This window comes from Heterodontus francisci, chromosome 2 (genome assembly GCF_036365525.1).
Source record: "Heterodontus francisci isolate sHetFra1 chromosome 2, sHetFra1.hap1, whole genome shotgun sequence".
Lineage (NCBI taxonomy): Eukaryota > Metazoa > Chordata > Chondrichthyes > Heterodontiformes > Heterodontidae > Heterodontus > Heterodontus francisci.
Genome location: NC_090372.1, coordinates 20,145,071 through 20,161,125, shown reverse-complemented (window position 1 = coordinate 20,161,125; position 16,055 = coordinate 20,145,071). Strand labels below are relative to the sequence as shown.

Here is a 16,055-nt window from a genome sequence, read left to right as displayed (position 1 = left end):
CTGTTTAAGGTGCCAGCTCAGCCCTGGCATTTCCGTCCTCGTGCCAGACCAGTGCTTGCCAAGCAGGTGAACTTTACATTCCTCAGGATGGGTGTGTGATTACTGTTTACGTCTGGCGTGGACTAAACGGACGGCAAACCCAGCGCGATTTCACAGCATGCAATCGCGAGATTTGATGAGTTATTCATTGATGCAAACAACTCAAATTTGTCAACAGCTGGCAGATTTAGTCTTTATTACTGTGCTTTGTGTTTGTAACTGTTGAGAAATTCATTGGCTTTGAAGATAACTGCTCATTTTTAAGTGCCTCCCATAGAAAGACATATCTTATATAAGTTCTCTCGGAGCACAGGGCACTCTGTCTGGGCCTGTTGGGCCGAGAGTCAAATGAAAGATAAGCCAAAGCTGTGAATAAGATAAGACAGCTGTTCCTTTTCTTTTGGACACAATTGAAATTATTAACCAAGCTTATCAATATCTATCAATATCTATCAAAGTGATTTGCGTGACACATACATGTTTCACATGGAGTTGCTACCAAATGTATCATAATGCTTCTGAGGAGCAATTTGGGAAGGTTCAAGGCAAGGAGCAATGTCATTGGGCTGCCCTTTTCTCATAATCTTCACATCAATCATTCAGTTTGACTTTGAGCAATATTAACACATCTTGAATTTACGTAGGACAGTTACTGTAGAGCAATGTCTGGTGGTGCTTCACAGGAACACAGTCAAAGGAGGTATGAGGGTGTGAGAGGTGGTGAAAATCTTGCACAAAATTGTGGGTTTTAAGGATGATCTTGAAGGAGGGGGCTTACAGCAGGAATCCAGACTCTGGGGCTTCATTGGCTGAAGCCACTGGTGTCAGTGACAGAATAATGTGAAAGTGAGGGTGTATACTAGAGGCTGGAGTCAGAGGAATGGAGAGAGGGGGAGTAGTACTGGTGTGGTGGTGGGGACAGGGGCTGTAGTGGTGCCAGTGGTTAGAGATTGGAGAGGGACAAAGCCATAAAGGGAGTTAATTTGAGGCCATTAGGTACCATCAGTCAGTATACATCCACAAGGACTGTGGAAGCAGCAGAACCTTGCACACTGATTTGAAAAACATGAGCATTTAAGAACAGTCCTGTACTGCGACACTTTCAGCTGATGTGCAGGCCAGGATTTTCCAACTTTCAGATCACGGCCACTGTGTTGTGGGACTTGACACCCAGCATGGGGAATTTCCACTGACGCCTGTCCCTGAAGGGGACAGAGTGGGAGGCCATGGCTGTGCTCAGAAGCCGGGCATTGGGTAGCCTTCCCTGTGAGGTCTCATGGCTGGGGGCGGGGTGATGGGGATGGAGGATGCATGACTGGTTGTTAAAAATTATTTCTAATTTGCAGGCAGGGCAGCTAAATGAATCAATTTGCCTCCCTTCAGAGGATCTAAAATTAAAAAAGCCCCCTTTCATCACTGGATGTCAGCAACTCACATGCATCCTTGCACCCAGTGTTAAAGTATAAACCATGGGTGGTTATTTGATGCATTGTCATCACTCATGTAAATGTGATACCTCATCAATATTCATACAGACATATCCCAACACCCCTTCTGGCGGAAAGTTGCAAAAGCAGCAGAGTGTGTGGGGAGTTGGTGGATTGGTCCTCTGGATCCCTGGTCTTTCTGGATGCCAACAATCCTTGTGACTCTAGTTGGCAGGAAGTGACACCCACTCCTCAAACATTGTCGAACTTGCCATCTCCCACCTCATTAACTTGCAAAACAAATAATTATACTAACTGCTTACCTTTTATGATTTGGTCTTGAATGACTCGCGCATACACAGGTTTATTTTTAATCATTTGAACCCCATCTTGTTCACAAGTGTAGAGATGTTTGAATATTTGTTTATTCAGATTGTCCTGATCTTCTTCATCATGATCTGTTTTGGGTAAAGTTGTATTGTGCTCTTGGGTAATATACAGGTGTCTATAAGTAATGTGTGCAATATGTACATGTAGCAGAGATGGTTGTCTTTTGGAAGATGGCTCCAGGATGAATGTTGAGGTAAGGTCAGGACAAACTGCTGACTAGGTATGAGGTTGAACAGGGCTTAGTGGAATTTGGGTAGATAGTAAGGAGTTTGTAAATTGCCCCTATTGGGATGGGCATAGTAGTTGTGGTTGAATGGGCATGTGGAGAGGAGACCACTACTTCTCATGATTTAGCAGCTCTGGCTGCAGCCCATGTTATTGTTACTTGGGCTTGAAACCTCCCACAGGTGTTTCCGGTGGATGGGGAGAAGGACATGAATGATCAGGTGTACCATTATTGGAACGTGCATCTTTCTCCGACTAGGGAGACCTGAAAATTATAGACTCATGTAATGGAAGATTGCTGCTAGTCGATTGCCTCAGCCCCGTTGAACTGAATTTCTTTTGGTACCTCGTCAACAACTCCACTGCTGTCCTCACCTGCTATACTTCACTTTTCATAAACTTCAACTTGTCCAAAACTCTGCCACAGGTATCCTGTCCCTCCCTAAAACCTTCTATCACAGCTGTTCTTGCTGACATACTCTGGCTCTCCATCACCCAGTGCCTTCAGTTCTAAATTCTTGCCCTCCATCCCTTATTTCCACCCCCCCCCCACCCCCCAACCACTTCCTCCTCTTCAGCCTTCTTCAGCCCTAACTCTCCTCCAGAATGCTGTGTTTCTTTGACTGGCTTTCTGAACTATTATTTTTTGCCCCATCATTTCACCCCAATCAATTCCCTATCACTGCTGGCAGATCTAATAGTTCAGTCAATCCCACTCTCTAGAGCTCCACTTTGGTAAATTCTTTGCTCAGTATTGAGGAATGAAACATCTATTTGCACTTCATAAGGCTAAAGGGGGATAAAAAAACAAAGTGGTTATATGCAAATTAAAGCTTTAACCCCAACCTCAGAACATAGCTCCTGCAGTACCAGTGACCTATCCATGCCCCAACTAGCCATTCCTACAGACTGTTAAAGTGACATTCCTTTTAATACAAACTTGTGCTGGAGACCACTACTGCAAAGCCTAGTTCTCTTTCGACCCACCATTTGCAGTTCAGACAGTGCCATGATGGCATCCAGAGCAAGGATCTTGGCTGATTTTTCCTCTCCTTGACTGAGTTTGGAGATCAGCTGTACTGTGGCCTGACTGTAGTAAGTGAACACAGCTTAGACAGAGCATTGAACATTATGACATTGCTGAGGATGCCAGCCATCTCTGATTATTCTGGGGTCTCCAGAATTAATGAAAAAAAAAAATGACCTCCCAGAGTCATCTTCGAGCGAACCAGGAGAAAATTCATAGGGGCATTTTCTCCTCTTGTTTCCCTCCGGAAGGACACTCAACTTGAGAGGCTGTAATGGCCTAGGATGCATTCTAGCTCTGAAGTATGCGTGCTTGAACCATATGAAGGGTAAAGTGGTTTCTGGAGTGCAGAGGATATGGGTTTGAATATGGTGATGAAACAAATGTCTCCTGGGTCTGCTGGCTGCAGTGATGCTCTGAGATGTGTTTCCCTGCCTTTTCCACAGTTATCTGCTGGATGAGAGTCCATACCATAGAGCTACATGTAATTTGGGTATAAGCCTGTACGACATCCTGCTGGCACTCAATATCGAGGCTCACACACAAATAAATGAACAGTACCCAGACTGAATGCTTTATAAGGGAATTTTTCCCACCTAATCATCCAGCTGGATCAAAAGCTGGAATAGAAAGTTAACTGCTTCTGCAATGCAGCTTTCTTGAAAGATTGGTCTCAATTTTAATTGAGGGGCCAGTTTTCGATGGATTATTATTGATGTCGGTATTTTAACTCCTGCGCCGCCCCAATTCCAGAGAATAGTAAGGGCCTGCACAGCTGTATCCAAACATAGTTGGTCCTTTCAAGTGAGGAGCAGAGTGGTTTATGGACAGACTGTGCGGGAAGCCTCTAGACAGTGAATGTTTTTCTTCCCCTTTTGGTCTTTCCTGGTGTGCCCTCCCTTTCTCTCCATGGGTGCCAGCTTGACTATGGAACATGCCCAATTCTTTGTGCAAGCTTCAGCAATGGAGGTCAGTCAATTCCAGTGGAGATTGCTGGATTGGAATCAGGAGATATGAGGACGCTGCATAATTTCCATCCCCCAACCATCTCAGCGATGCTAATGCTGGTTACAGCTTTCACCACTCTCCTTGCTGAAATGTGGCTTTTAAAACATTTTTTTAAAACTCTGATACCAGCATGAAGGTGTATTTTGCTGTGATTATTATCCATCAGTATCGGCGATCATGCTCTGGAAGTGGTTCAAGAGTTCACCTACCTGGGCTCAACTATCACCAGTAACCAGTCTCTCGATGCAGAAATCAACAAGCTGATGGGAAAGGCGTCCACTGCTATGTCCAGACTGGCCAAGAGAGTGTGGGAAAATGGTGCACTGACACGGAACACAAAAGTCCGAGTGTATTAAGCCTGTGGCCTCAGTACCTTGCTCTACGGCAGCGAGGCCTGGACAACGTATGTCAGCCAAGAGCGACGTCTCAATTCATTCTGTCTTCGCTGCCTCCAGAGAATACTTGGCATCAGGTGGCATGAGCGTGTCTCCAACGCAGATTTCCTCGAGGTGGCCAACATCCCCAGCATATACACCCTACTGAGCCAGCGGCGCTTGAGATGGTTTGGCCATGTGAGCCGCATGGAAGATGGCAAGATCCCCAAGGACACATTGTACAGCGAGCTCGTCACTGGTATCAGACTCACCGGCCGTCCATGTCTCTGCCTTAAAGACGTCTGCAAACGCAACATGAAGTCCTGTAAAATTGATCACAAGTCGTGGGAGTCAGTTGCCAGTGATCGCCAGAGCTGGCGGACAGCCATAAAGGTGGGGTTAGAGAGTGGTGAGTCGAAGAGACTTAGCAGTTGGCAGGAAAAAAGACAGAAGCGCAAGGGGAGAGCCAACTGTGTAACAGTCCCGACAACCAATTTTATCTGCAGCACCTGTGGAAGAGTCTGTCACTCGAGAATTGGCCTTTATAGCCACTCCAGGCGCTGCTTCACAAACCACTGACCACCTCCAGGCGCTTACCCATTGTCTCTCGAGACAAGGAGGCCCAAGAAGAAGAAGATTAAAGTGTTTATTACTTTGGCAGCTCACATTGGTTAGTAACCAGTTGCGATTTAGATATTGGGTATGCGAGGTTTATTGGATCTGATGGGAGGACCATCAAATTTTATGTGGAACCTTGCAGCCTGCTGTTGAACAGCAGAAAGCAAATAATTGAAACCTGGTTAAAACTGTCTCCTCTCCCTGTGACAGATGGGCTGAATTCAAAGGTTATATCGCCATCTGGAATTTTGAAAAGCAAGTGCAGCAGGGGGATGCCTGACTGTTGCAGTCACCTGCTTTCACCCTCAAGCATCTCTGAAAATAGGTGAGGGGAAGAATGTGACAGAGCCTCAGTGAGGAACTCCTGCAGGTGACCTAGACAGGGGTCAGAGTTCAGAGAGCCAGTGCCAGATATCTGAGAGGTGACAGATTAACCTGAAATTGTGTAAGTTGTCCATGCATTCTTGCATTCTGAATTTAACTTTGACAGCCTGGATTGTGATGTGTAGTTAAACTACAGTGAAGCTTAGTAATCTGTAAAGCTTTTCATGCCATTTTGGACTAAGTTTTGTTGAAGTCAACTAAAATAGCATTTTAAAATTATTTTTCACAGGCTCTGTGTTCCGTTTCCAACAGAATGAATAGTTAGAAATACAAACAAGAAATGCTGGAAATACTCAGCAGGTCTGGCAGCATCTGTGGAGAGAGAAGCAGAGTTAATATTTCGGGTCAGTGACCCTTCTTCGGAATGAATAGTTATATGGATCTGTGGTATCTAGTAAAGTTTACTAGCCATGCAGTTCTAACAGTCCATGAGGCAAGTTGGAGCAGTGAGTCTGTGAGGCCTGCTGGAGCAGGGGCTGAGAGTCTGTGAGGCCTGCTGGAGCAGGGGCTGAGAGTCTGTGAGGCCTGCTGGAGCAGGGGCTGAGAGTCTGTGAGGCCTGCTGGAGCAGGGGCTGAGAGTCTGTGAGGCCTGCTGGAGCAGGGGCTGAGAGTCTGTGAGGCCTGCTGGAGCAGGGGCTGAGAGTCTGTGAGGCCTGCTGGAGCAGGGGCTGAGAGTCTGTGAGGCCTGCTGGAGCAGGGGCTGAGAGTCTGTGAGGCCTGCTGGAGCAGGGGCTGAGAGTCTGTGAGGCCTGCTGGAGCAGGGGGCAGAGAGTCTGTGAGGCCTGCTGGAGCAGGGGGCAGAGAGTCTGTGAGGCCTGCTGGAGCAGGGGGCAGAGAGTCTGTGAGGCCTGCTGGAGCAGGGGGCAGAGAGTCTGTGAGGCCTGCTGGAGCAGGGGGCAGAGAGTCCGTGAGGCCCTTATGGAGCAGGGGCTGAGAGTCCATGAGGCCTGCTGGAGCCAGATGCCAGCCTTTCTTTCCAGAATAAGACTTAGAAATGGACAAATTCCTCATTTGTTATACATAACAGCGTTAGGCAGGCCAGTTATTTTGCATGTCAAGTATTCATCCATAATGTCTAGGCTCACTCTGAAAATGGTCTAATGAGAGTTTTGATTCCCTAACTAGACCAGTCAGGTGCTTAAAAGCTTAATGTATCAGATTAAAGGTCCAATTTTAATTCTTGGTGGAAATCATATGGCTGGAGGCCAAGGTAGACAGCAAACTGTCAAGTCCTCTGCAACCCAAAGAGGGCTGGAGGGGGTAGGTCATGGTGTCCATTTTAATCAGCTGGCCACTGAATTTCTTGGGCACGGTTAAAATCAGCTTCTAAGTATCAGTTGACACTAATATCTGCCAATATTCATGACCCATTGCGTAGTCCCCCTTGTTAATTGAGGTTTCATTCTACTGCCTTTGGGACACTGGTTATGGACATTTCGATCCAAATAGCTGCCTTCTAAACACATGGAAATTTCTACTTTCTGCTAAATTTCAGAGGAATAATGCAGCCGCCATCTCAACAAACACTACAGAAACAAAAATCATTGAGGGTGAACTTCAATCTAAAGAACATCCTTATGTTTCTTTTTCAAAAAATGGAAATTCTAATTTCCTTGGAGCCATGAAGTAGCCCCATGGAGTTCCAGGATGACATTTGAGGTGGAAACATCTTCAGTTGCCTGACCCTATGTTAAGTGGGGATTGGCTAGCACCTTTGACTTGGAATTTGATTTTGTCTGGCATTGCTTTGAGCTTCAATTGATACTGAAATCTTCAATCACATTGGAGAGCGTTTCATGTTTAGTATCCAGGACAGGGAAAGATACCTTCTCCGTATGATGAGAGCTGGTGAAGATGCTGCTATGGCTACCCAGATATTATCCAAGTTGGCAATTTCCATTTTAGCTGCCGCACAAGCCAGGTCTGCAGCAGGCAGACTATGGTTCTAAAAACTCTGAATGTTTCTGCTCCAGTGGAAAAAGTTCAGATTGAATTGAAAATCGTCCCTTTTTTTAAGCATCCTTTTGTTTCTCTTGACTTTGTAAATAAAGATTCACCGCACTGGTTGCAGCAGCAACAACAACAACAACAACTTGCATTTATATAGCGTGTGTAATATTGTAAAGCGTCACCAGGCGCTTCGCAGGAGTGTTGCCAAATAAACTTTGGCACTGAGCCGCATGGGATTGAGGACACATGACTGAAAGCCTGGACAAAGGGGTAGGTTATAAGAAACATCTTCCAGGAGGAGAGCAGGGTAAAGGGCGGAGTGGTCTAGGGAGGGATTTCCAGAGCTTAGGGCCAAGGCAGCTGAAGGCATGGCCGCCAATTGTGGAGTGATTTTAAAATCAAGGATGCATTGGAGGAGTGCAAAGATCTCAAAAACTTGTAGGGCCTGAGAAGGTTACAGACATAGAGAGGTCCAAGGCCATGGAGGGAAGTGAGAACAAGGATGAGAATTTAAAATTGACATGTTACCAGACAGGGAGCCAATGTAGGTCAGTGAGCACAAGGATGATGAGTGAATGAGACTTGGTATGAGTTCGGATACGGGCAGCATATGAGTTCAAATTTATGTACTGTTTAAAAAAAAAAGGAGGTTGGCCAGAAAGCCATTGGAATTGTCAAGTCCAGAAGTAACACAGGCACAGATGAGGGTTTCAGCCACTGAGGCAGTTGTGGAAGTGGAAGTAGTAAGCCTTGGTGGTGGTGCAGATATGTGGTTGGAAGCTCATTTCAGTGTCAAATGGGAGACCAAAGTTGCGCATGGTTTGGTTAAGCCTCAAGACAGTTGCCAGGGAGAAAGATGGAGTTGGTGGTTAGGGAACACAGTTATGGTGGAGACCGAAGGCAATGGCTTCAGTTTTCTCAATATTTAGTTGGAGAAAATGTCTGCTCATCCAGTAATGGACATCAGATAAGAAGTATGAGAAAATTAGAGTGGAGGGGTTAAGAGAGGTAGTAGTGTAGTTGACCAGTTCAAGAAAGTCCATTACCATTTTCTCACAGGCAACTAGGATGGGCAATAAACATCAGTCTTGCCAGCAACAGACATATCCCGAGAATCTATGGTTTTAAAAAATTTAGCACAACTTTGATTCGGTGTAATATAGTTTCCACTCTTTACCAACTCTGAAGTGAATCCAAATTGAGACAGGATTCCAGAGAAGTGATGAGCCGATCTTGCAGCGCTTGTGGTTGACACCGCCTCAGTATAACCTCATTACAATTTTCCCTTGAACTCCCTGGACACTTTGAAGCTACCTGCAATCAATTTAAATGTTTAGGCAAGGCCGATACTGCCTAAATATTTAAAGTTTCACTGCTGGGAGCAATTAAATTGTTAGCGAGAGTGTGCAGAGCTCTCCAGCACAGGAGGATTGAAGTTTCAGTGTACTGGGGTTCTGTTTGGGGGCAATGCCTGCTGCAGCTACCAGGCTTAATCTAAATGTGTCCAAATATTGATGAAAGGACCTCAGCTGGTGAAATCAGCATTTGTCAGATGATTTGTGATGCAATTGCCTGAATTGATTGTAGATCATAACCCTTGCAAAAAATGCTCTCTTTTATTGCAAGTTTGTTCAAAAGCAGATTGAAGAAAACTGTGTGCTTGATGCGCCTGCCCTTGGACATTCTACCCGGTTCTTTCAAGTGCTGCTGCATCTTCCATTAACTAATCAAATATTTGCCTGAATCTGTTTGAGTATTTAACTAATACACTGCAAATAGTGCTTAATGAGATGAGAAGGGATTGTGTGGGATTGTGAACAACAGTTCATTGTCTAACTTAAATGAGCTGTAATATTTAGGGCCAAGGACTGTGATTCTGTTCAACTTGACACTAAAGAATAAAATGTTTAACACAAGTTTGACGCACAGAGTTGTGTAAATATTGTCAGTAAAACTACTTGGCTAGACCTTGCAACTCTGCTCATTGGTATCACTTGCAAAGTGGTACTATGTTGCAATGTTTTTCTTTTGCCCAGCACCCTCTAATGATGTGACGCAGATTCAGGCATGTGATTATTCCACATCGTAGGATTCCCAATCTCTGAAGCATTGCTGTGATCAAAAGCAAATGTATGCAGTCTGGATTGGAAAGCAAATTGACAGAGTTGTTTAGTCCATGGGTCTTGTGTATCCTTCTTAGTGGCTGGAGTAATGTAGACAGGGAGTGATCCACGATGGATCCCACTGAAGAAAAAGAGAAGAAAGGACTTTACATCACAGGGGACACTTGAAGTTCAACAAAAGAGAACTATCTGAATTTCTTACCAGACAACTAGGAAACATGAGTTAACTAAAAGGATATTTCAACACGTTAGCAAGTGTACTTACCAGTGTACAAGTAGATATAAAATCCAAAGTAGAGGTCATATATATGTCCTCCTAACCTGTGGGTTTTATGTGGTTGTCAGAGGCAAATGTCTTTGAGAGGGGGAGGGAAACTACATTAAACTTGTCTTTGGGCTGATCATGCATCTAGTTTTTTCTTATTCATTCATGGGATGTGGGCATCGCTGGCTATGCAGCATTTATTGCCCATCACTAACTGCCCTTGAGAAGGTGGTGGTGAGCCACCTTCTTGAACCACTGCAGTCCATGTGAGGTAGGTACACCCACAATGCTGTTAGGAAGGGAATTCCAGGATTTTGACCCAGCGACAATGAAGGAATGGCAATATAGTTCCAAGCCAGAATGGTGTGTGACTTGGAGGGGAACTTGCAAGTGGTGGTGTTGCCATGCAGCTTCTGCCCTTGTCCTTCTAGGTGGTACAGACCATGGGTTTGGAAGGTGTAATCTAAGGAGCCTTGGTGCGTCGCTGCATTGCATCTTGTAGATGGTACACACTGCTGCCACTGTGCGTCGGTGGTGGAGGGAGTGAATGTTTGTGGATGGGCTGCCAATCAAGTGGGCTGCTTTGTCCTGGATGGTGTTGAGCTTCTTGAGTGTTGTTGAAGCTGCACCCATCCAGGCAAGTGGAGCGCATTCCATCACACTCATGATTTGTAGATGGTGGACAGGCTGATGGGAGTCAGGAAGTGAGTTACTCGCCGCAGGATTCCTAGTCTCTGACCTGCTCTTATACCTCAGTATTTATATGGCTACTCCAGTTCAGTTTCTAGTCAATGGTAACCCCCAGGATGTTGATGTTGGGGGATTCAGCGATCGTAATGCCATTGAATGTCAATGGGAGATGGTTAGATTCTCTCTTGTTTGGGATAGTCATTGCCTTCCACTTGTGTGGCGCGAATGTTACTTGCCACTTCTCAGCCCAAGCCTGGATATTGTCCAGGTCTTGCTGCATTTCTACACGGACTGCTTCAGTATCTGAGGAGTAACGAATGGTACTGAACATTGTGCAACCATCAGCGAACATCCCCACTTCTGACTTTATGATTGAAGGAATGTCATTGATGAAGCAGCTGAAGGTGGTTGGGCATAGGACACTACCCTGAGGAACTCCTACAGTCATGTCCTGGAGCTGAGATAATTGACCTCCATCAACCACCACTATCTTCCTTTGCACTAGGTATGGCTCCAACCAGCGGAGTGTTTCCCCCCTTATTCCCATTGACTACAGTTTTGCTGGGGCTCCTTGATGCCATACTCTGTCAAATGCTGCCTCGATGTCAAGGGCAGTCACTCTCACCTCACCTCTTGAGTTCAACCACTTTTTCCATGTTTGAACCAAGGCTGTAATGAGGTGAGGAGCTGAGTGGCCATGGCGGAACCCAAACTGAGCGTCATTGAGCAGGTTATTGCTAAGCAAGTGCTGCTTGATAGCACTGTCAACGACACCTTCCATCACTTTACTGATGATCAAGAGTAGACTGATGGGGCGGTAATTGGCCGGGTTGGATTCGTCCTGCTTTTTGTGTACAGGACATACTTGGGCAATTTTCCACATTGCCAGGTAAATGCCAGTGTTGTAGCTGTACTGGAACAGCTTTGCTGGGGGCGCAGCAAGTTCTGGAGCACAGGTCTTCAGTACTATTGCCAGAATGTTGTCAGGGCCCATAGCCTTTGCAGTATCCAGTGCCTTCAGTCGTTTCTTGATATCACGCGGATTGAATCGAATTGGCTGAAGACTGGCATGTGTGATGCTGGGGACTTCAGGAGGAGGCTGAGATGGATCATCCACTCTGCACTTCTGGCTGAAGATTGTTGCAAATGCTAAATGCTGCAGTCTGCTCAGGGCAGCAATGGTACACGGCTGCAGGTACACCTTCCAGTTGCCGCTTACCTGGTGTCTCAGACATGGTGATGCAAGGACTAGGGAAACCAAGCTGACCAAGAGGAAATGGAAGGATTTTCAAATCTCTCGCAAAAATGTGATTTGTAGTTAGAATTGAGTTTGCCTTATCTTATGTAATGCCCAGTGTCCACTCAATGGTTTTGAGGTACAGTTATTAATTATTAGTAACTCAAATACTTCCAAAATGGGCCAAGGTATTTCTAGGAAATTCATTAATATTTATTCAGTTTATTTTAAAACTTCAAGATCAAAGCTTATGCTTGTATATAACAGATTTTATTTTATTGTCATTGATTGCAGATTATTCATGATTAATGTGATCAGTGTTGATACCCTGGTCACTGCTGTATTGTAAAAATGGACCCCAAATCAAATTAAAGCTGACTTAAAATGAGAGCTGTACTGTATATAAGAAGCAACATGCGGACTGGCCAGATTATAAAGCACCAGTGGAATCTGAGGTTGTGAGATAATAGTTACAGCCTTGTTTTCACTTTAATGCTCTGTGGTGCCACTGGTCCTTCATTGGGTTTGCTGCTTGTAACTCTTCCCAAATGCTCATTATTCCATGATTTCCCTCTGTCATGTAGTTAGCACTGGCGAGCTGCTGTCATTTTACTTTTGGAGAAATTAATAGTGTACAATGAGGGATGAAGGAATCGTTTCTTTCTTTAAGAACAGAAATGTGTTTTGAGTTTGTTGTGTAGACTATATGGAGATTATAATTATGTGGCATGGTACGTTTTAATCAGGGCTCATCGTTGGAGGGTGCTGCTGGTCTGATTGGTGTGTGGAGGTAAATATGTGACACTGTAAATTGATGCTGTTGCATCCCTGTAGTTTTGACAAAAGATAACATCTCCGAGTCCAGTTGCGTCGTTCAAAATGCTGCTATCTGTATCCAAACTTGAACCAAATCCCATCGCCTGTCACTCCTGTTTTTGCTGCACTACATTGTTTCCTGGTCAAGCAAAGCCCAAGTTTTAAAAGTCTAATACTTGTTTTCAGACATCTCCCATGGGTTTGCACCTTCCCATCTCTGTACTCTTCTCCAGCCCTACAACACTCCTAAGATCTCTGCATTCCTCCAGTTCTGGCCTCCTGCGCATCCCCAGTTTTAATGGCTCCACCATCGATGGCCATGTCTTTAGCGTCAAGTCCCTACGGTCTGGAATTCCCTCCCTAACCTCTCTGCCCCTCTATTTGTCTTTCCTCCTTTAAGACATTCTTTAAACCCCATCTCTTTTTACCAAGCTTTTGGTCATCTGAGCTAATCTCTCCTTGTGTGGCTTGGTGTCAGATTTTGCTTGATAATGCTCCTGTGAAGCACTTTGATATGTTGTAGCATGTAAGGGCACTGCATAAATGCAAGCTGTTCCTGTTTGCCATTCGCAATTCAGTTTTTAGAAGGGCTGAGTCCACAGCGCAATGTTGTCTGTAATTTAGCATTAATTGGCAAGGTTACCTATAGAGACCCTCAGAATAAACTTAATGGAAGGTCAAACTTTTTACACTGGGCTGCTCTTCTGAGGGTGGGACTGAAACAAATTGCTGTGGCAATGTAGAGAGAGTTCCTTCTCAGACGTGTCTTGAGTTTTGCTGCTGTTACTGCTATTGTTTCATTACCACGCATGCAAAGTAGAATATGGAACTATTTCTGTTAATATTTGTGTAGAACAATAGTAAGTATTTTCCTAGCACATTAACCTCAGTGTTGTGCTTTAATCCCATTAGGACGACAAGGATTTGGTTCATGAGTTCGTCGTTGCTGAGGGTCTGACATGTTTGATAAAAGTAGGAGCAGAAGCAGACCAGAACTACCAGAACTACATCCTGAGAGGTAAGCAATGCATTCCCTGCTGTCTCAGTGCTTTCGAAAGGAAACGCATGGTTTATTTCTTTTCACTCACTTTGTGCCAGAGCTTGTGCAGACCTCGCTCTCTGGTGGTTTCAGCAGACGCAGTCTGGCCAAGCTTTGGCATGAGGCCTTTGTGGTTGGAGTTGATCTATTAAGTAGGGTAGTCTCCCTGTAGCCAGTCTAATATATAGAGGCTTTGCTAATTTTACTTTAGCTCCCTCCATAGAGGCCATGTAAGAAGAACATGTAAGCATCTGCTGACAGCACGCTGCAATGGTCTTGCCACAGAACAATTTCCACCTCCCCAAATTCTGTTCTGCCCGGGTGGCAGTCTATCTTGATACTGTAATGGTATGAAAATATTCTATAAAATGATTTTGCTATTAATCTTTGGAGCTTCCTTGAATATTCATATCAGAATTGTGTCCTGCAGTTAACCAATACATGGCAAAGTAATGAAATGCGCAGGAATGCCCCCCCATTGAGCTGTCCTACTTCTATCTTATGTTGAATCTCCTGTGACTACATGCAGTTCTGTATGAAGTTCTGGTGACACAAAGGAGATCTGTATAGTGCAGTGATAAACATTTAAAGTTTTGAGCTTTTCTGAAGGCAAATCTCAATAACCTTGATGGTCACAGATGCTCTTGGCTGATTTAAAAATGTTAAAATATCAGCATCAGTTATAAGATTCTCACCTTTGTTTTCTATTCCCTCTGTGGCCTCGCCCCACCCTATCTCTGTAATCTCCTCCAGGCCTTTGCGATCTCTGCGCTTCTCCAATTCAGGCCTCTTCAGCATCCCCTATTTTAATCGGTCTACCGTTGGTGGCTGTGCTTTAGCTGCATTGACCCTAAAATTTGGAATTCCTTCTCTAAACCTTTCCAATGCTTCACCTCTCAATCCTCATTTAAGACACTCCTTAAAACCTACCTCATTGACTAAGTTTGTGGACATCTGTCCTGATATCTGCTTCTGTGACTCAGTGTCAAAAATGCTTTCTTGGTGTCGCTCTTCTTAAGTGTCTTGGGACATTTTCCTACATTGAAGGTGCTATATAAATGCAAGTTATTGCTGTTACACACAGCTCTTGCTTGTTCTCTTCCCCCCTCACTCTTTCCTGCTTTCTCCACCCTCCCCCTCTCTTCCCCTCTCTTCATCTCTACCTCTTTATGCTTCACCCTTTCTCTCTCTCTCTCTCTCTCATATACACACACACACACACAAACACACACAAGCAAGCAGTGACAGGGCATGGAAGTAATGAGCTCTTACAGGTCTTGTTAAAAATGAGTGATGAGTTAAAAACAATATGGTTTGTGTTTTCCTTTCTGCTGGACCCAATGGGCCACATTCAGGGGGAAAAATTACCAGAAGATCTACATTTTGCTGCCAATTGGATGATTTATCCATGCTGCAGAATGTTTTTATTTATATTTGGTCTGTGATGCCTCTGGTTATTATTTGTTTTATCCGCCCAGTGCTGGAAAAGCTTTGTGTTCATCGAACTATGTCTTTCCTGCTGGAGGCTCAGATAAATCTATGTCAATAGACGACTGACAGAGTTGCAGGCAAGAACATCTAGAGATTCTGATGCGACCCTGAACTATGGGAGCGAAGCTTGGATCATTTCTGAGCATCAGCAGGACTGTAAGATTGGACCACTGTTTGAGACTAGCTGCTGGAGAGTTGTTATTAATTCATGGACTGTAGTTCTTTGAGAATGTTGCTATGATGGGAAGTGCTTTTATATATAGTGTTTCCCTCCCCTTTGATGTGCGTGATGAAAATTGTTGATAGGCTGACTATTAAGAGAATTCTATATTTTCCTGCAGTTACAGTTTACATCAAAGAAAGGTGTAGGTGACTGACAGACCCTCACCTCCACTCCTCTCCCCCACATCAAATAAGCACTTAAACAATGTAATAAGAAACTATATAAACTGAAGGCCATGACTTGATTCTCTTCCTGAACCAAACGCTTATGATCTGGAGACTCAGAAATATAGGACATGGATTGTGCCCAATCAATCAAGAGTCTCTTGGCATTGTTCTTGAAGCCTATTCTTAATACCTATTGTATAATTCTCTATGACCTGGTCCTTCTAATATAACGAAAGGAGCGCCATATCAGTTTTTGATATTGTTGATGGAAGAATCTTTAATATTCCAAGTCTGCCATTAACAACATGATCAATATATACAAAAAAAATCTGAAAAGTACTACTTCAGTTACACCTCATTGGAGCTGCCATTTTATCTAAATAGTTTGCATCTGCATCACCCCACTCACCAATCAGTTGTCCCATTGTCTCGGCAACACTGGATATGCAGTCGGATCCTAATTACACCTGGCATGGAGAGCAGGTACGTCTTGGCCAGATTAATGACACAGTGGACTGGTTCCCCAGAATGGTTGTGGGTGGTGCGGGGGGGTGGGGGGGTG

At 44.5% G+C, this 16,055-nt stretch overlaps 1 protein-coding gene across 7 annotated transcripts in view; it reads left to right on the top strand.

The window, feature by feature from the left end:
* Nucleotides 1-16,055, top strand: part of fhod3b (formin homology 2 domain containing 3b) — a 603,766-nt gene that overhangs the window by 270,726 nt on the left and 316,985 nt on the right. For all 7 annotated transcript variants that reach the window (XM_068055417.1, XM_068055443.1, XM_068055407.1 and 4 more), the window contains exon 5: nt 13,486-13,591. In XM_068055417.1, the coding sequence (XP_067911518.1) occupies nt 13,486-13,591 (106 nt within the window). The remainder of the gene's footprint in view (nt 1-13,485; nt 13,592-16,055) is intronic.